The 17,414-nt window shown below is 43.4% G+C and overlaps 1 protein-coding gene across 3 annotated transcripts in view; it reads left to right on the top strand.

Annotated features, from left to right (window-relative positions):
- Nucleotides 1-17,414, top strand: part of LOC310988234 (cyclin-dependent kinase 17-like) — a 35,881-nt gene that overhangs the window by 5,223 nt on the left and 13,244 nt on the right. Inside the window, exons 2-4 of one of the 3 annotated variants that reach the window (XM_083974753.1) lie at nt 378-537; nt 13,085-13,218; nt 16,080-16,205. In XM_083974753.1, coding sequence (XP_083830879.1) covers nt 408-537; nt 13,085-13,218; nt 16,080-16,205 — 390 coding nt within the window. In that variant the 5' untranslated portion in view covers nt 378-407. Of the gene's footprint in view, nt 1-377; nt 538-3,210; nt 3,275-10,870; nt 11,006-13,084; nt 13,219-16,079; nt 16,206-17,414 lie in introns of those variants that run through there. The other 2 variants (XM_083974755.1, XM_083974754.1) reach the window with 2 other exon arrangements.

Raw genomic sequence — 17,414 nt, 5'->3', positions numbered from 1 at the left:
GCACAGTCAGCCATTTACATGTTTTTTTTGTACATTTTTTGTTTGTTGTTCTCTTGCCCTGTGTCTCTCTGGGCTCGTCTCTCTCTCATTTTGTGTCTTTTATTCTGCAATGTTTGCACTTGGGATACATAACAATGAGAACACATGCTGCGTGAGCAAACACAATCATTGGGAGCCCAAAGAACTGTAGAAAATGCGCAGAGGCTGCACTGCAGTAGTTTCACTGTACAATGAAGATTAACGTTGGCGGTGTGGATCTATCTGCCGATGGCTTTAATGAGAACAATGTCCATGATTATGATGATGGGGATGCAGGTGGTGCTGATGATCGTGATAATGATGATGTCGGTGTGGTTGTCTCCCTCCCTGTTCCTCAGCCCGTGGGCCCCTGTGGTGCGGCTGAGAAGATGGACAGGATGAAGATAATCAAGCGGAGGCTGTCCATGTCCCTACGCAGCGCTCGGCCCGTTGACGACTCCCTGTCCGAACTGGCGGAGCAGATGGCCTTGGACGAGCCAACCGCGGCCAGGGACAACGGTGAGTCACGTGAACTAGAGCGCAGTTGACACACAGGTATACACAAGCGCCACAGCCAATCCTGTCTCACGAGCATACAGTATTAAAGAGGGCATTCATTTCAAACTTGACAGCTCCACGTAAGTACAGTTAGGTCCTAACTGAAGAAACAAGCGGTGAGTGGGGTAGGCAGCAGGGATGCGTTGCCATTATGACGAAGAGGAGCCGTGTCAACCTCCGTAACCCTCACGGGAGTCCCACAGTGAGCAGTCAGAGTTCAGCATATGTCATGTGTTATGTGTTTTACCACACAGGAGCAGGCAGAGCACTTCATTAAAAAGCGGTTCCTCAAGTGCTTGCGACGGCTCGAGACCTCAAGTCTTCATTTGGAGCCTTTTCAGCACATGAGAAAACATTAACTGATTCAGTGGTTTGCAAACGATGGTGTAGTCAAAATACATATTTGCAGGAGATACACTATGCAAAATTATATAAGAATATAGCACTGTGCCTGACATTTGGGTGCCTTCTGTTTATACTCCTTAAAAATAATGCATTTGGTAGCAGCAGTATTTCATAAGCAGTTTGTGTCCATGTTTCAAAAATGACTGTCAATGTGCATTTATATGCATAGCTCACATACATGTAAACACAGTACTCACATATACAAACTTTTCAACCTACTGCAGTTATCTTCTCCTCATTGTCAGCTTTTTCCACATTTTTTTTGCCACTGCTTCTCTGTTCACTTTTCTTCATTAGCTAACCATCAAGACAGGAGTAGTATGCGGGGAATGCATTTGAATTCCACAAAGCTTTGATGTGAATTCAGATACAGATTCATTTACATGTGCAAAGGTGCATTGCACATGAGCCAAAAAAAAAACATTGCCATTCTTGGGTGCCATCTGGTGGGCATCTTCCAGGACTGCAGGTCCCATTGTGGAAGCCAGATTTCAGAGAGCTCACCTGACTCAAACATGATGCCAAAGCAATCAGTCTTTGTGTGTTTTCACAGCCTTATCTTGCTCTCGGGCAGAAACCAGCGCAGCACAGAGTGAGGGAGGTTGGCTGGCTGTGTTTAAGCAGATGCCTTTGTCCCAGAGAAAAGACAAACAGAGAGAAGAAAAAGAGGAAAGAAAAGTGTTACCTTCCAAATATAGCTGCGCTGTGTTTTAGGCTAGAGGTGTTGACTGTCTGGCAGTTTTTGGAAACAAGCAGCATTGTTTGTTGTTGCTGTTATTCCAGCTCCCGAGCTGCAGCATCCACATCCACATCCACATATTACACCTGATTAATTTCAATCCCTGCCATCTCTCCTCCTCCTCCTCCTATTTTTACTTCCCTGCCTTTCGTCTTTAATAGCTCAAGCGCTGTTGAGTACATTTCCAGAGGGCGCAAGGAGCAAGGAAGAGAGTGGGATGGAGGAAGTGATGTAGAGGATGAGGGGAGAGAGACATTAAACTTTAACCAGTGCTATACATCTTGTACTTATCATCCTTTCTTGCCCTTTTCTCTTGCTGCATCACCCACCCGACTGCCACATCTCTATATATCTTAGTCAGACTGTGGAAAAGAGTGGTAAAACCATTCCTCACATTTTTCAAAGTGCTAATTAAAAACGATGTTGAAGTTGGCGTCGCCCTTGTATCTGTTCCTCCACTGTGTTCTTGGATGACTTCCTGGAGGTGAGAGACTTAGAGGGCTTCGTGTGAGGACTTTAGGGGTAACATTAAACCCTAATGCTCGGAGATCACAGTGGATTTTACACCACAGTGTGTAGGAAATGAAGGATTATTTGAGAGATAGGAGATGTGACATGTGGGCTGCCACCCACATTCGGTAAAGAGGATTCATTAATTCTAATCAATGCGGAAGAAAGGTGACGATGCATGCCGACTGACAGGTTCTTCCACACATTTGTAAGGGATTTGGTTTAAGTATTTTGCTTTGAACAAGTCATTTTGTTGTCAATGAGCTTAACTCTGACACACTGACTTGAATTTAATTAGCTGAATATCTATTCTAGCTCTTCCATCTGTGATTTGGTTGCTCCCCTATGTCTGTGGCCTGTTTCCTCTCGTTCAGTCTATGACTCAACATATTTTCCACTATGCATGCCTCATGCCTTATACGCTCTCCATGGATATTTGTATACTCTTCTAACATGAATACAGCAACTATTCCCACCCTTTTATCTATCACTACTACATATTGTACTGTTCCTACATGTTCTACTACCTTTCTGTGTCTGGTCTCTGTGTGACCTTGTGCCGTCTCTTTTCCTCTTTTCTCTTTTTCCCTCTTACAATGCCCTTCACCTGCCTGTTTCCGTTTTGCTACCTTTGTTCCTCCCTCTCTGCTCTTCTTCACCTTTGCACTCCTCTCTTTCTTCCTTCCATTGCTTTTTCTTGTTTTGACCCCTCTCTCCTCTCATTTATGTGTCAACCTGCTGTTCTCCTGAGCTTTCTCTTCTCTTTCTCGCCTTCTCTGGCACTTTCTCTCTCTCCCTCCCTCTCTCTTTTTTTTCTTCTCTTTTCCCCCTTCGTCTTTTCCCACTCGATGGTTGTCCGTCTCCCATCATGTGTCTCAGATCCCATGATGGTGTGCGCCTTGCACCCTCCCGCCTCCCATAGTGCTCCCTCCTTCCTGCGTCAATACGCTGGTCATCTGGGCCGCACCGCTCTGCGCAGAGAACCAGGTGGGGGTCTGGAAAGAGACAGAGCCTTCTTGAGCCTGCACAGAACTGGATCTCTTGGTACACACACACACACATACATTTACACAGAGGTGTATGCATGCAACAGCACACAGAAACCACTTTGTGCATAAGATGTAAACTAGTTTAACCCCAAATGTCTCTGTCTGCATGTTGCAAGCCTGGAGCACATTTTATGCCAGAAGTCAGTCAGAGAGTCATTAAACAAATGAATGCTGGAAAATAACTAAGTGCATTCACTCAATTAGCCTAATTTATATTGAATTATTTTTTACTTGTTTGGGCAGCGCTTGAGCTCTGTGTGTCCATTTTGCCACTCCTGCTTCTTAAAAGAATACAGGACTTATTCATGTAATGTAGTTTTTTTTTTTTTTTTTTTTTTTACCAATTAAAACTGAACTAAAAATAATTTTCACTGACCACTCACCACAACTGCCTCTAGTCCCATTCCTATTTAAGTTTGTCTTTTGTCATTATCTATGACAACACTTCAGTTCAGTAAATATAACATTTCACAATTTTTCTTCCCTTGTATGTATTGCAATAACTTATGTTCAACTATTGATGTGCACATACAGTATACAGTTAGAGATTATGTTTAGTAGAGCAGTATCCATCCTGAACACTACTGCCACCTGTGGGTGGAAAACTCACACACACAGAGGTCATTTTGTCCATTTTAGAATCCAGTGGATTTGTGCATGCACATATGTGGGTTTTAAGTGAGTGTAAAACCGTATTTACTGACACAGTTTGGCTATCCTCCCAACATTTACTACGAATTTGCAAGGCTAAAGCTCTAATGACCTTAATCCAACGTACACAAACACACATGCACATGGCCACAACACCCACACACGCTCACACACAATCACTTTTTCCCTCTGTCTGTCTGCATTATGTAATGGAACGTGTGGTCGGTGGTTCTATGGCTTCTGCTAATCTTATTTCCCACTGTGACAGAATGGCTTATATCAAGAGCAGTGGGACAGAGTGAGGGAGTGAAAGTAAAGGATGGAGAGAAAGAGAGAAGCTGAAGACCTGGATTCTGGATAGGTTTAGAATGATGTGGAGCTTAGAAAACAGCAAGAGATTGATTTATGGTGGACCGAGCGATGGGGGAGGGAGAAATGAAAAGTACAGATGAAAGGAGGGAGTGATAGACTGACAGTGTTCCACAAAGGTTCAGTCAAAAGTCATATTAGCTTTGTGCCCTTTTATCCCCTGAGTCCTTGGCTGCATGAACTTGAGATTGACCACGACCAGACTCCTTGCATCCATTGAACTCAGGCTGACAAGAGAACTAGTCTTGTAACAGGAGCTCACAGTTCTTTGCAATCCTTCAAGCTGGGAATATGATAAGAATGGATGATCCCTGTAAAGAAATAGCCACAGTAGCACTGGGAAGGGTACCGTTTGAACACTGTCTGTACCACAACCAATTCGATACCCGTGTTTCTGTACCAATACCACAATAACACATTTTCAATAGCCTACCTTACTTTGACAAGTATGACTTTTTTTCCATTTAGAGAGAAGCCAAGGTTCTCAAATGTTAAATGTTGAGACACTCTAAAAGAACTACTCAAAAATATTGCTTTTATACAACTTTAATAAAATAAATCTCTTAATCTGAAAATAAGAAAAATAAGGAAACAATTGAATACAAATTTAACCAGATGCTTGATGATTTTCAGTGTTTCCTACCAAAAAGATATTGATCTGATATTGATATTGATATTGATGATTAACATTACAGGAGTGCATTGATAGGAAGCAGAAGATGCAAACACACACATACTAACAAATGGAGATAGAGGTACACACTTTAATAATGATCATATAATAATGTGAGTTATGCAAATCTAATGATAATTAACCCCTATTTTTTTTTATTTGAAGCTCTAAACAAACCTTTTTCATAAGTATCAGTTAGATTTGCTCATTAAAGAATTGCTAAGTTTTCTGAGTGGGGATATTTTATAAGTGGACTACCTCTTCTAACGGAGAAACCTGTGAACAAACCAGTTTTAAGCTTACAGTCTGTTGATCAAGTCCACGGCTGTCTCTGAGCTCAGAAAAGCCCTAATAAGGACACAGCTTGACTCAGAACCTAGAATAGACTCTATTCTATTATTAAAATCTTGATAAGGTGTAGTTTGAAATGTTAAGAGGTACACTGTGTGAGTGTGCATGTGTATGTGTGCCCCCCCCCCCCCCCCCCCTGGTTGGTCTCGCTGACTCACTGTGTGCCACTCAGCAGTCAAAGCACGTCGCACCCTTTAATAGAGCGACATGATGATGCAATCTCTCTTTCCTGCTGCACTAAAGAGATTACCCACCCTTTCTCTCTCTCTCTCTCTCTCTCTCTCTCTCTCTCTCTCTCTCTCTCTCTCTCTCTCTCTCCTCTCTCTCTTTGTCCTTTTTTCTAACTTGGCTCTATCTATCCATAGGAGAATTCAATTAAATGCATTTTTCATCTGTGTAAGTGGCTTTGACTGCTGGGTTATGTGTGTATGTTAGACGTGTTTGGCTGGTGGCCAAGAGCCAGAGAGCTTTTACTGGTTTGTGATTCATCTGTTGCTAACTGGGCCAACACCCACTCCCACCACACTGTACGTACAGTCAGGAAAGACAGTCAGAACGCCGCACTCCTCGTTTTCACTTTTCACACTCTCCCTCTCTCCGCGAGGATCTGTAAGTTCAGCTGCTGAGGATTAGTTGGCCTCGCTGTCTGTTTTACTGAGAGGAGAGAGGACTCTGTTGAAAAAGCTGCCTACTCTTCTCAAAACCTGACGCAGGCTGCTATTTTCTGATACAGTCACAGATGTCTCCTCTCCTTCTTTTCTCTCCTCTGTCTCTGTATCCATCCCTTTCTCACCACATACATCAAAATGCTATATTTAACTTCCAGATAAACCCAGAATGGGGAAAAAAGATAAAAGATTGAAAGCTTTTCAGACCAGCCTTATCTCTCCCTGTGTATTGTACACCATGAGAGACCTTGTCTGTGCCAGGGATTTAATGTAATGCATTAACACTGCATTAATCGCTGTAGCCTTCTCCCTCTCTCCCTACACTCTTAGCCATCCATTTGCTCACACTAACTCTTCGCTCACTCCCAGACCGGGTTTAATGAGAACAATGGAGCGGTCTCCTTTTATGTAGTTGGACTTGTAAGCTTGTATGTGTGTTATGGCGCCTTGCTTGAGGCTAAAGGAAGATGTTACTGAAGAATGCTAGTGATTTTTTAGAGCTATATGAGTAAAAGAGGAGGGGCTGAGGCGTTGGGGACCAGCACATACAAAGCTAGTAGCTTACAGTAGGCACACAGGTCCCAGTAATTGAATAATAAGATTCCTTAGATGCAGATAAAAGGTTTAGATGTAATTACCGCAGTCTAAATTCCTTCTCCCTCCAGCCTTGTGCGTGTTCCTCTTTGCGTGCATCGTCCTCAGGGATGCTATATATGCACTTTGATTTTTATTGTCTCTCTAGTCTGGAGGCAAGCAGTGGTATTTATGGTTTAAAAAGAGCTGAAAACAGTAGCCTATATTGTAATTGGAATTTCAAATGTAGCCAAGCAAACACGGCAATAAAGATGTTTAAAACAAGGTGGCAATAAAATGTGACAGTGAAGCGAGACCTTGAAAGGAGTGAGAGTCTGTGTGGAGGTGGCTGCAGAGCAAGAGAGAAATCTTGGTACACAGTCACATGTGTGGATATAAAGAGACAGAGAGACAGTGATGAGTGAAGGGTTGATTGGTGAGCTTCATGTCCTTGATGGTTAAAACAGCCCGAAGCTCAAGGACGCAGCACTCTACATCAATATGTGTCTGTCATTGAATTCTAAGTGGACAGTGTTACCTTCTTGAACCTAACTGAAGATATAGAGTAACAAGCCCCACGGACAGAAGTCAAAAGTACATCTCATGTTGGTTTTATTTGAAGTAAACATGTCCTGAATAAGTATTTTTGATAAACCTTCCACACCCAGCAAAGTTAAAAATGTATTAGGAAGTGGTAAGTACACCGCATGCCAATGATTTCCTACTGTATATATTTATCTAGGCCAATTATACCATTACGTCTTGGTTACTGCCAAGTATTGTTGTGTGTGTTTGTGTAAGCGGTCTTATAATTAGTGCGTCATTATTGACATGTAGGGTGTGTGAGTCTCTCTTTGTGAGTGTGTTTTCTAAGTTAAGCCTACAAGACAATCTGATTATTGAAGTGAAAGGAGATGTGAGGTTTTCTCCTGCAGTGTGGACCTTACCGTTAAACCTAGAGAATATAATGAGGAAAGATGGCATTTAATACTTTATCTTGATGACATTTTTGATGCAGCCATTCACGGCATTCATGTTCTGTGAAGACTTCTTTTGATGTTAGTTATTATGGTGGGGAGACCCACTGTTCTATAGGAAATATGCATTCAGCGAACATCCTATAGTGATTCATTGGATCAAAAAAACACAACTACTGGATTATCTGTCTGAGAAATTTACTATTGTAAATATACTGCTGTTTATTTGTCTTTTTTCTTTTTTTATTGGATAAGAATGCTTTCGCACCACTGGGTAATCTTATCTAAATCTGAACAGGAGACTCTTCTGAGTAAAAGACACATTTTAAAGATCACGTAAAATAGACGTGTTTATTATTTATTTCTAAGTGAGAAGTAAAAGTTCTCACCATGCAGAATGAAGTCATCACAAAACAGCCCGTTGCTTCACTCTTTACTTGAATCCCTCACTGTTGTGTTGCAACGAGAAAACGATAACACTAATGGGACATTGAAGCATGCCGGTTATGCTACAGAGCACTACAGAAAACAAGCACTTGATGCTTGAGATGCTGCCCCTCCCTCAATCTCTGCTGCATATTTTATTTGAATCTACACAAAGAAAACACAAGTGTTTTCAAGTGCAGCAAAACATTCTTCAGCATTAGCATTTCTACATCCTGCTGAATAGTTTATGATTTGAATAAGCAATGTAATTGTACACAGTGTGCACACTCTGCAGGTGTCTCCGACAGAGCCCTGCATGTGTGTAGGCAGTGCATGGCAGTGGCGTGTGCAGGAAGTGTGCGTGTATGTGTATAGGCTGAACATGAATAATGGCCCGTGCTTCAGGTCCATGGGGAAGAAAGAGGAAGGTAGAGAGAGTCACATGAAGCAAGGATGCTGGAGGCGTCATTCAAATGCCTCAGGGTTTCAATTTCTGCTCTAGACAGAGATAGGGATAAGGAGGCAGAGGGTGGATAGGAGGGATGGAGAACGAGATAGAGAAAGAGAGAGAGAGAAGCGAAGGATTGCGAGGAAGAGGCTGATCAGGCAGAAAATGTTGTCATCGGCTCCTGAATAGAAAGAGTGGAGGACCGCACTGTATATTCAACACCATCTCTAGACCCAGACAGAGATAGGCAGAGTGAGAGAGGGAGCGATAGAGAAGGGAGGTGGGAGAGAGAGAGAGAGAGATTGGTATCACATGAGAGGGAGGAGAGTAATAACAAGGTGAAGGGAGGGAGCAGGAGGACTAACAACACTGAAAGCACTGATAGGGGCGCCAGAGGCAAGAAGGGAGCAATCGAGAGAGGGGAGTCTAGAGAACAAGAGCGGCACCACAGCCTGGATACTGTGGTGTGTGCTGAGTAACAGTGGATGATCAGGGAGGACAAAGGGAGGAGATCTGAGAGAGAAGGAGGTAAAGAGGACAGAAGAAGACAACACTGGACTGTAAATGACAAAGTGGCCAGAGAGCCGATGCATGAGGAAGAGCTGGAAGCCAAAGAGGTCAGATAGTGAAAGACCAGACAGATGAAAGTGTTTTTCTCCCTGGACAGAGCTGTAAGTTTTGGGACTTGTGTGTGTGTGTGTGTGTGTGTGTGTGTTTCAGTGTGAATTATATAGGTGGAGACAGAACACCTGTTATTTTGAGATGACGGGGTGCAACAGTGTTTAGCTTGCGTGTGTTGGACGGTCTCTCTGCAGCATTTTGCCTACCTGCACAGTGTTTGACCTTCCTTAGTCAGCAAGCAGAGTGTGACTGCGGAGAGAGAGAGAGAGGGAGAGGGAGAGATAGAGCGCACAAGAAAGAGAGAGAGGGAGTGTCTACAGGAAAACAGAGAGAGGGAGAGAGTTAAAGTGGAGTAGTAGCCAAGGGAGTTGTTGCATTGTGATTAGTGTGCCTGTGCAGTCTTCACCGTCCTCCCATTTGAAGCCCTGTGCTGTTACTGCATGGGCTTCTCCTGGAGCTGAAGCTACAGCACCTTAAACCTGGGTCCCACCCATACAGGTTGACTGGACACTAAGACTTAACCGAAATGGACTCAACTCCTTGACGAAGCCTTGATTTGTCTTTTTTTTTTTTTTTTTTTTTTTTTAATCTCTATGTGAGATGTATTTTTGAATTATTATACTCACTTTAAGCGCTAACACTTTTGAGTCCTGTGGAACAATGGATACGTCAGGCAACCCCCAAGGGTGCTCTGCTCGTGCTCCCAGGGTGGGAGACTCTAAGAGTGGGGAGGCTAGAGTGGGAGAGGGGGTGAGGATGGGGGAGAGAGACACCCCGCTGAGGCTGTCACCTTTCCGTATGCTTCGGGTGCTGGACTCGTGCCGTCCTCCAGGAAACCGTATTGGTGAGTGTTGTTACCGTCATCTTCATCATCAGGTTCACTTCCATCCTGATCCTCCATTTCCTAAGATCCAGATCCATGAATATATTGATCAGATGTTAGTGGGATAGCAATACCTGTTTAATAGTATTAATTTAAGTAAATCATTTTGGTAAAATATTGTTGAATAGGTGATACTGTGCTGGATCCTACTAAGTGCCATATAAGGGCATGTATTTATTGCATTCCTATTGTATTAACACATACTGATACCACTCTGTGGAAGATGAAGATCAAGTGTCCTGAGGTTTTATAAATTACAAAGAATTATGCTAAGTAGCTTTCCCTGAGAATCTGCTGATCCTGCGACTTTGAACATCTTAGACTTATTAATTTGAAAATATTATCTCGTTTATGTGGCTGGTTTAAAGATTAGAAACGCAGTGGGTTGGCCCAGGGCCTTGTGGGTGGTTATCTTCTGGGATCCCATGAACTCCTCAGGGAAGTGAAGAGTCCTTCAAGTTCTTCTTTTGAATTTTTCATTCATTTGCTTGTCAGCACAAGGACAGCGGTATCTGTATTCCTGCCACTCATGCTACCATCAGACAGCATGGTGGTGCTTAGACAGAGTTTCAGAAATCTTGGCCTAAGAGCGAAAAAAGTTAAGTTCAAAGACTTGTAACAAACTACTGACTATTAAACCCACCCTTAAGCAAACCCACTGAATCCGATTTCTGGCCTTGCAGTTTGAGGGGTTTTGACAAAAGAAATCCAGAGATTTCTATTTCTCTTTGAAGGACTTCTTAAGTGAATCTAACTCGCTTTACTCCTCTTAACATCCTTTCCACTGGCTTTTCAATCGTTTTCTGAAGCCCTGCCAAGTTGCCAACACAGGCCAGAGATGGATTTCAAGCTAAGAGGAGAACATGCAGAGTTGGGGAGGATGTTTCTAAAAGCAGCCCACTCACTCTTCTCGACGCACTAGCAGGGATTCAGCAAACCCTATCTAGGCCAGCCGGGCTCCACACAGGGAGGCAGGTGTTAGCTTATGACATGTACTGTCTGCTCTTAGTCTGCTATGGAAATGGAGCAGAAAGAACCTGCAGGAGGCTGGAAAAGATTGTCCCGTGTGATTGGGATGTAAATTTGGTGAGTGATTGTGCGTTTATTTTGAAACAGAAGCGGAGTTGGAGAAGCCAGCGTACGAGGTATACGGATGCACATATAGGCTACTGCTTGTGAGTGATATGTGAGTGGTGTGACGTTGTTTCGGGGTCGCCCAGGTGATGGAATTTTCCTCCAAGATCAGTCGACCTGTCTTGTGCACCCACACCTGCCGTCTGTTTACACAAACAGTCAAGCTGGAGACTTCTCCGAAAGTGAGAAAGACGTGTGACATAACAGCACCACTAGATACTCAACTTATTGTGAAAGCGCGTCTGTCAGTATGTAGATATCCTGGATCAATTTCCCCTCACTCTGGTGTCGGTTACCTCGAGTTTAATGTTTCACCATCAGGGTTGTGAGGGTTGATTCCTGATATGACTACACTTTGCTCAGTTTTCCTTCCAAGCTACTCCATGTACAAACCCTGTATCCTTGTGTCTGGATGTGAGGCCACAGGCCACACAGCAGACTTGGATTTAAATGACTAAATAACTAGTTTATGAAGCGTTTACACAGATGGATTGTGTTGGAGTTGTGTTGCTAATGAGCATATGCTGCTTTTTGTCAACAGATAGTTGGACCAGTGGACAGATGTAGGCTGAAATTATGCGCTAGGATCTACACAGGTGGTTGACTGATTGTGTCAGTGAGAAAATCTCTGAAGTCAAAATGTAGATTTAGGGTATGGATAGTTTTTATGATATTTTAGAAGGTTTATGAAGGGTTTATGTTTACAATTACATGCTGTCCATCCACTACTGACAAATCTTTTCAGGGTAGTGCATTTGATATTGTGCTGGTAGCAGTGCTTAACATTTCAGAAATCAATTTCACACCTAGGCTATGAAAAACAAAAAACAAAAAAAATAATGGATTGCTTTATTGTGTTGTTTCACTGTTTGCTGAGTCCATATTGCATTTTTTCCATTTTAGTCTTAAGGCAGAATCTGAAATTAAGTCTGCCATTCTCAAATCCTCGCCTTGACTACATGAAAGAGGCACATAAATGACCTAGAATCAGCCAGAGGAAGTGTTGCCCCGCTCTGCAGCTGGCAGACAGTGCACTATAATAAATAGCTTTACCTATCTGCTCCTCGGTCGTTTTATCCTACGGCTGAGGTGTCACAGTCACTCAGGGGACTTATTTTTCTTTCTGCTTCATCACTTCTCACCAAAGCCATCTTCCCTCGATCTGCTGATCTCCCCTCTGCGTCCCTCGTCTCTGCTGATGGTGGCTGTTTGAAGTATAAACAGTAGATGATGGTAAAGAAAGATGTAACTAGCTTAACGGAGCATGCTTTGACATCTGTCAAGTTCCTACCTACCCCAAACACAAAACAAATGTGTACGCACACACGCCTACACACACACACACACACACACAATGACCACTCAGGCATACTGTATATGCTGCACATGACCCAGACTTGAGAGCTATCAGGCGTCATACAGTGAAGAGACCCTTCCCCCCACATTTACTCACACACCACTGAAGGAGGCAGTCCTGTCTGCAGCACCGTGACTCATTAATCAGATAGATTCTGGGGGAGATGGAGGTGTGTGAGGGGTGGGGGGGTGGGGGGGTGGGGGTGGCGGGCAAAGACGGAAAAGCTCCCATTGCATGGAGGGTAATATCAATCCCAGACCTCCTCATCTTACCAACCGCATTTTATCCACGCTCACCTCACACCCCTGCACGGCTGGTGGTACAATCCATCATCGGGGGGGAATCGGGACCCTACTATGGTTTTTCACAGAGGGGTGAATGAGATCTAAGAAAGACAAAAGGTTGCGTCCTCTGGTGGGCACGTGGAGAGATTAATGAAGGAGGATAATAGAGTGGAGGAGCATTTGTGTCATTAACCAAAACAAAACAGCAGTCCAAAAGATCTGACATGATTAAAGTTACAGAATGCTTAGAGATACATGAAATGTATTTGTTCTCTCTCTCTCTCTCTCTCTCCGTCAGTGCGATGTCTCAGAGCACAGTTCCCGTCAATAATAGTCTGCTTGTGCCTGTGTATGTTTGTGTCTGTGTGTGTGTGTGTGTGTGTTGTGTAGGTATCGTCCATGAGAATGTGAAGATGGGTTCGGACGGAGAGAGCGACCAGGCATCAGGGACGTCTTCTGATGAGGTCCAGAGCCCAGTCCGGGTCCGTATGAGGAACAACCACCACCGGCGCATTTCTAATGAGGTACGGGGAGCCGGGATACACCTACATCTACACAAACACACACACACACACACACACACACATACACACCAGCCATACTGCACTCGTACATCTAACCACGGGGAAACACACCTGCTCACTGAGATTCAGCAATGACCTCACTAATAAAAATGATCCTGGACTCTCCTGGAAGGTATTCACTCCATCAATATGATACTACACCTAATAAAGGTAACGTTATAGGGGACTATATGGTCTGTCAGATGGTAGAGCTATACCAATAAATTGGATTTGCCAATATATTGGAGCCATCTTACGACAGATGTCTGTGTTTGCCAATTAATAAGAAGAAATTACACAAATTAAGTGCTAAACTGGGTTTGAGTGTGTGTGTGTGCCTGTTGGACGGAGCTGCAGAGTGATGAGCACAGCAGTATTATGGGAAATGCCTCTGGACACACAGGCTGCTGCCTCTGACTGCTGTTAACAGTGGAAGGGACTAATTTAGACCATGTTTACCAGAGAGAGAGAGAGAGGGAGGGGGGGGGGCAGTGAAGGACAGGAAAATGCTGGGGTGAGAGAGTAATTATGGAAGTAGGAATAATTATTGGTGTGACAAAGAAAGTGGGAAACCAGAGGGAACAGAGCTCAGGAGGTGGTGAGAGAGAAGAGAGAGCAGGAGAGATGGAGGTCAAAATGATGGTGGGAGAGAAGAGAAAAACAATGCTTCCTCTCAGTCGCCCCCCCTGTTCACCCCCTTCCCCCAATCTGCCTTTCTCCCCTCAGGAATCTGTCCATTCCTCTTTCCTCCTCTCATGCTCTCCCCTCCTCCTCCTTTTTTATTCTTCCTCTTCCTCAAAGCATGTGGATGGCACTCTAGCACAGTGCCAGCCCCTCTCTCTCTCTCTCTCTCTCTCTCTCTCTCTCTCTCTCTCTCTCTCTCTCTCTCTCTCTCTCTGTGTCAGTGTGTGTGCAGTCATGTGGCAGGTCAGACACATGCATCGTTGAAAGCGCATGTGTGTGAATGTATAGAAAGAAAGACACGTTTAAGGAGGACAATGAGGGAGCTACTAGAGCTGTTCTGCATTGTGAGTATGGGGGCACGTGTGCTGTGTGTTTATATGTGGGTCTTTAGTCAGTCCATAGCCATGAATAAGGGGGCATGAGTGTCAGTGTCTTTGTGAACTTGTGTCCATTGTTGTCCTTTTGAAAAGGAGTATGCCGAGTGCACATGTGTAGAGACCTATTGTCTTAGCCACCAGTGGCTTTATGAATGGCATGAAATATGAATTTGAATTTGTAAAAGAAAAAAAAAGTTATTTTTGCGGTAGCCATATGCAGGTTTAGTGTTTTGTGTTGTTCTTTCTTGGACTCACTCTTCACATGAATCAGATGTTCACTTAACTCAGTGGGTCATGTGTGTCATTGCATTTTCATAATGTTCTTTTGCAGTTTACAGAGCACTGCTTGGCTTTTTCAGCATGTGAAAACGTGAAGTGTGTCATTGTCCTGCATTTTGTTATTTTAGTCTGTGGGCTCGAGATAAATCCAATTGCAGCCATACAATCCCTCTGCCTTTTTATCTTCAGGCATACACACTTCTATATGCTCCCGCTAATGTTCACATGTAAACACACACACACATCATTTCACACACTCACATTGAGGACACATACCGTGGGGGCTGTTGGGAGTGGGCCAACCACCGCTGCCATGGAAACAATATGTGACTGGCACCTTGCCAGTGTGAACATGCCCTACATGGGGATCATATAGTAATGATGCATTGGGGTAAAAATAGCGTCACACAAACAGAAGTTCTGCCATCGAGAGGAAGTGAGATTTAGTCAGAGGTATTCTCTTAACATGTGCTCTGTGTTAAAAATCAGAAACAAAAACACCACAGTGACCCAAGAGCAAGGTTGTGTCAAATGCTTAAAATTTGGCATAAAAGTAGGGTAATCATAGGACCCTCATCAAAAGACTCACTGACTGTTGATCCCGCGGCTTCCCAGCTGAAATTATACTCTTGACTTCTGAACAGCACTCGCACTCAAGGAGAGATCAGCTACTTAAGGCAGAAGACATATTAAATAGCAAAAAGACTGGTTCCAGATGTGCTCCAGATGAGTTTGTGAACTTGGGAAGAACAGTGTGCCAACTCTCTCACTCTGCCAACAATTTATTCTCGAAATTAGCCTGAAACTTGCCAGCAACTTGCTTGGAGCTGGTCCCGTCGTGTAGTAGCCTTGTATTTGGTCTCTCGTTCAGCTGATTTACTGGTCGTAACTGTCATTCATATTGTCATTCATCCACAAGAGCAGATGGCACAAACCAAACATTCAAAGTTGACTTAAGTGAGCCGCTGTCACTGGATAAACTCGTTGCCTGGATAGATGATTGTCTTTCTTTTTAATTTTTATTTTGTTTATTTATTTATGAAATTTATTGGTCTCAAAACTAGGCCAAATAACCAAGGCTTGAGAATTTTGAAGCTGGATCATAATGATTAGATCATGAGTCGAAGTCATGACGTAAGTCATCAGGGTTCATGATGATTGTTGTTAAGTTTGAGATTGTTTGACCATTGTTTCACTATTACCACTCATACTTCACCACATTAGAAATGTGCCAAATATCCAGTATTATTTTTGATTGATTTAATTGCCATATTGTATTTGGGTCTTTTATGGTATACATTTGAATTATTGTACAAAACTGCATTTATCAGTGTAAATTGATGTATTTTAATATGTATGAAGCCCTGTCTGCAAACATGCCACTGATGTCATTTGTGTTACAGGTCACAACCTGAGAGGACAATAACGATACTCATGAACCTCTGTCTCCGTCTTTGATTTCCCCCTGTCTCTCTGTTTCAGGACATAAACAAACGTCTGTCTCTGCCAGCTGATATCAGGCTACCGGAGGGCTACTTGGAGAAGTTTGCCATGAACAGCCCGCCCTTCGACAAACCCATGAGCCGCAGGCTACGACGCGCTTCACTGGTCAGTGCTCAGTGTCTGTCTCTCTGCGTGCGTATTTGCATTTGTGTATATGTGTGCAAAGCAGCTGAAACTAGTTTTAGTGAGCCACTGTGGTAGTTTTCTTGGTTCCCCCACTTAGCATCTGTGTGTCTACTTGTGTGTGCACCCCTGGGTGTGTGCTTTTCTTTTGATGTTGCTCTGTTTTGAAACAAAGGTAATAGGAACTTTCACTGCCATTGTGCACTATTAACATGGAGGATGACTAAGGCCATTATATTCACTGACACACACACACACATACATGCACACGCATACTGCTAACACACAAACATGAATTCATTGTAAAGACACACCGAGTTATGCTACAGAGCTTACAATGGCTCAGTAGGGGGATGAATGATGAACTCTGTATTATGTATCCAGGCCAAGAGTATTACGAGTATGAATCTGGGGGTGGGAGAGAGAGGAGGTGTTTGCTACTGGAAGGATTAGGAGGAGGGGGCTGATGGGTAGGCATATAGACACATATTCATGAATATGCAGCATTCCCCTTTTCACCCCTTTGTATTGTTGCTGAAGTACTCCTGCTCTCTCACTTGGTTTTTATTTTGGTCACACTTTATTCTATATTATTCTTTTGTTTTCTGCCATCACTCAAATTTTCAAGTTTCCCTCCATACACGACTAAGTGCTCCGCTCTCTGTTTCCCTCATTCTTTCCATCTCACAGTCTTGTTTTTTTTTAATTTAAAAAGAAATTAAATTCACTCTGCTTTACTGATACATTTAACCTAAAACACAAGTCCCAAAAGCCTCAATATTCTATGGGAGAGCATAAAGGACGCGCCCTCCATCAACCACTTTTGCTGTAATTATTGAACAGGGCCAGTGCCCTGCCTCCGGCTCTCGGCTTGAAGCGATTTAATGACACAGCTTTTCTGCAGGAGTCTCACAGAGATGAAAGGAAAGGTTTGCAGGGGATAGGAGAGGTTTATGGTGTAACGGTGGAAAGGAAGTCTGCAGACATGTTTGTGTCTTAATGTTGCAAATGACTGGGAGACATTTTCTGACATTGTGTTGAGCTGTGAGTGGCTGTGCATCTTTAGGGTTGTTGTATGTACATGATGCAATAGATCAATCAATAATTCAGCAGCAGTGTCAGACTCATCTGCTGCAGCTCCTCTCCTGACTAGGATTACACAGCGGGACACCTTGAACTGAACCAGAGAGC

The sequence above is a fragment of the Trachurus trachurus genome (assembly GCF_905171665.1).
Source record: "Trachurus trachurus genome assembly, chromosome: 7".
Taxonomy (NCBI): Eukaryota; Metazoa; Chordata; class Actinopteri; order Carangiformes; family Carangidae; genus Trachurus; species Trachurus trachurus.
Note: the sequence above shows the minus strand (reverse complement) of the source record. Positions and strands in the feature narration are given on the sequence as shown.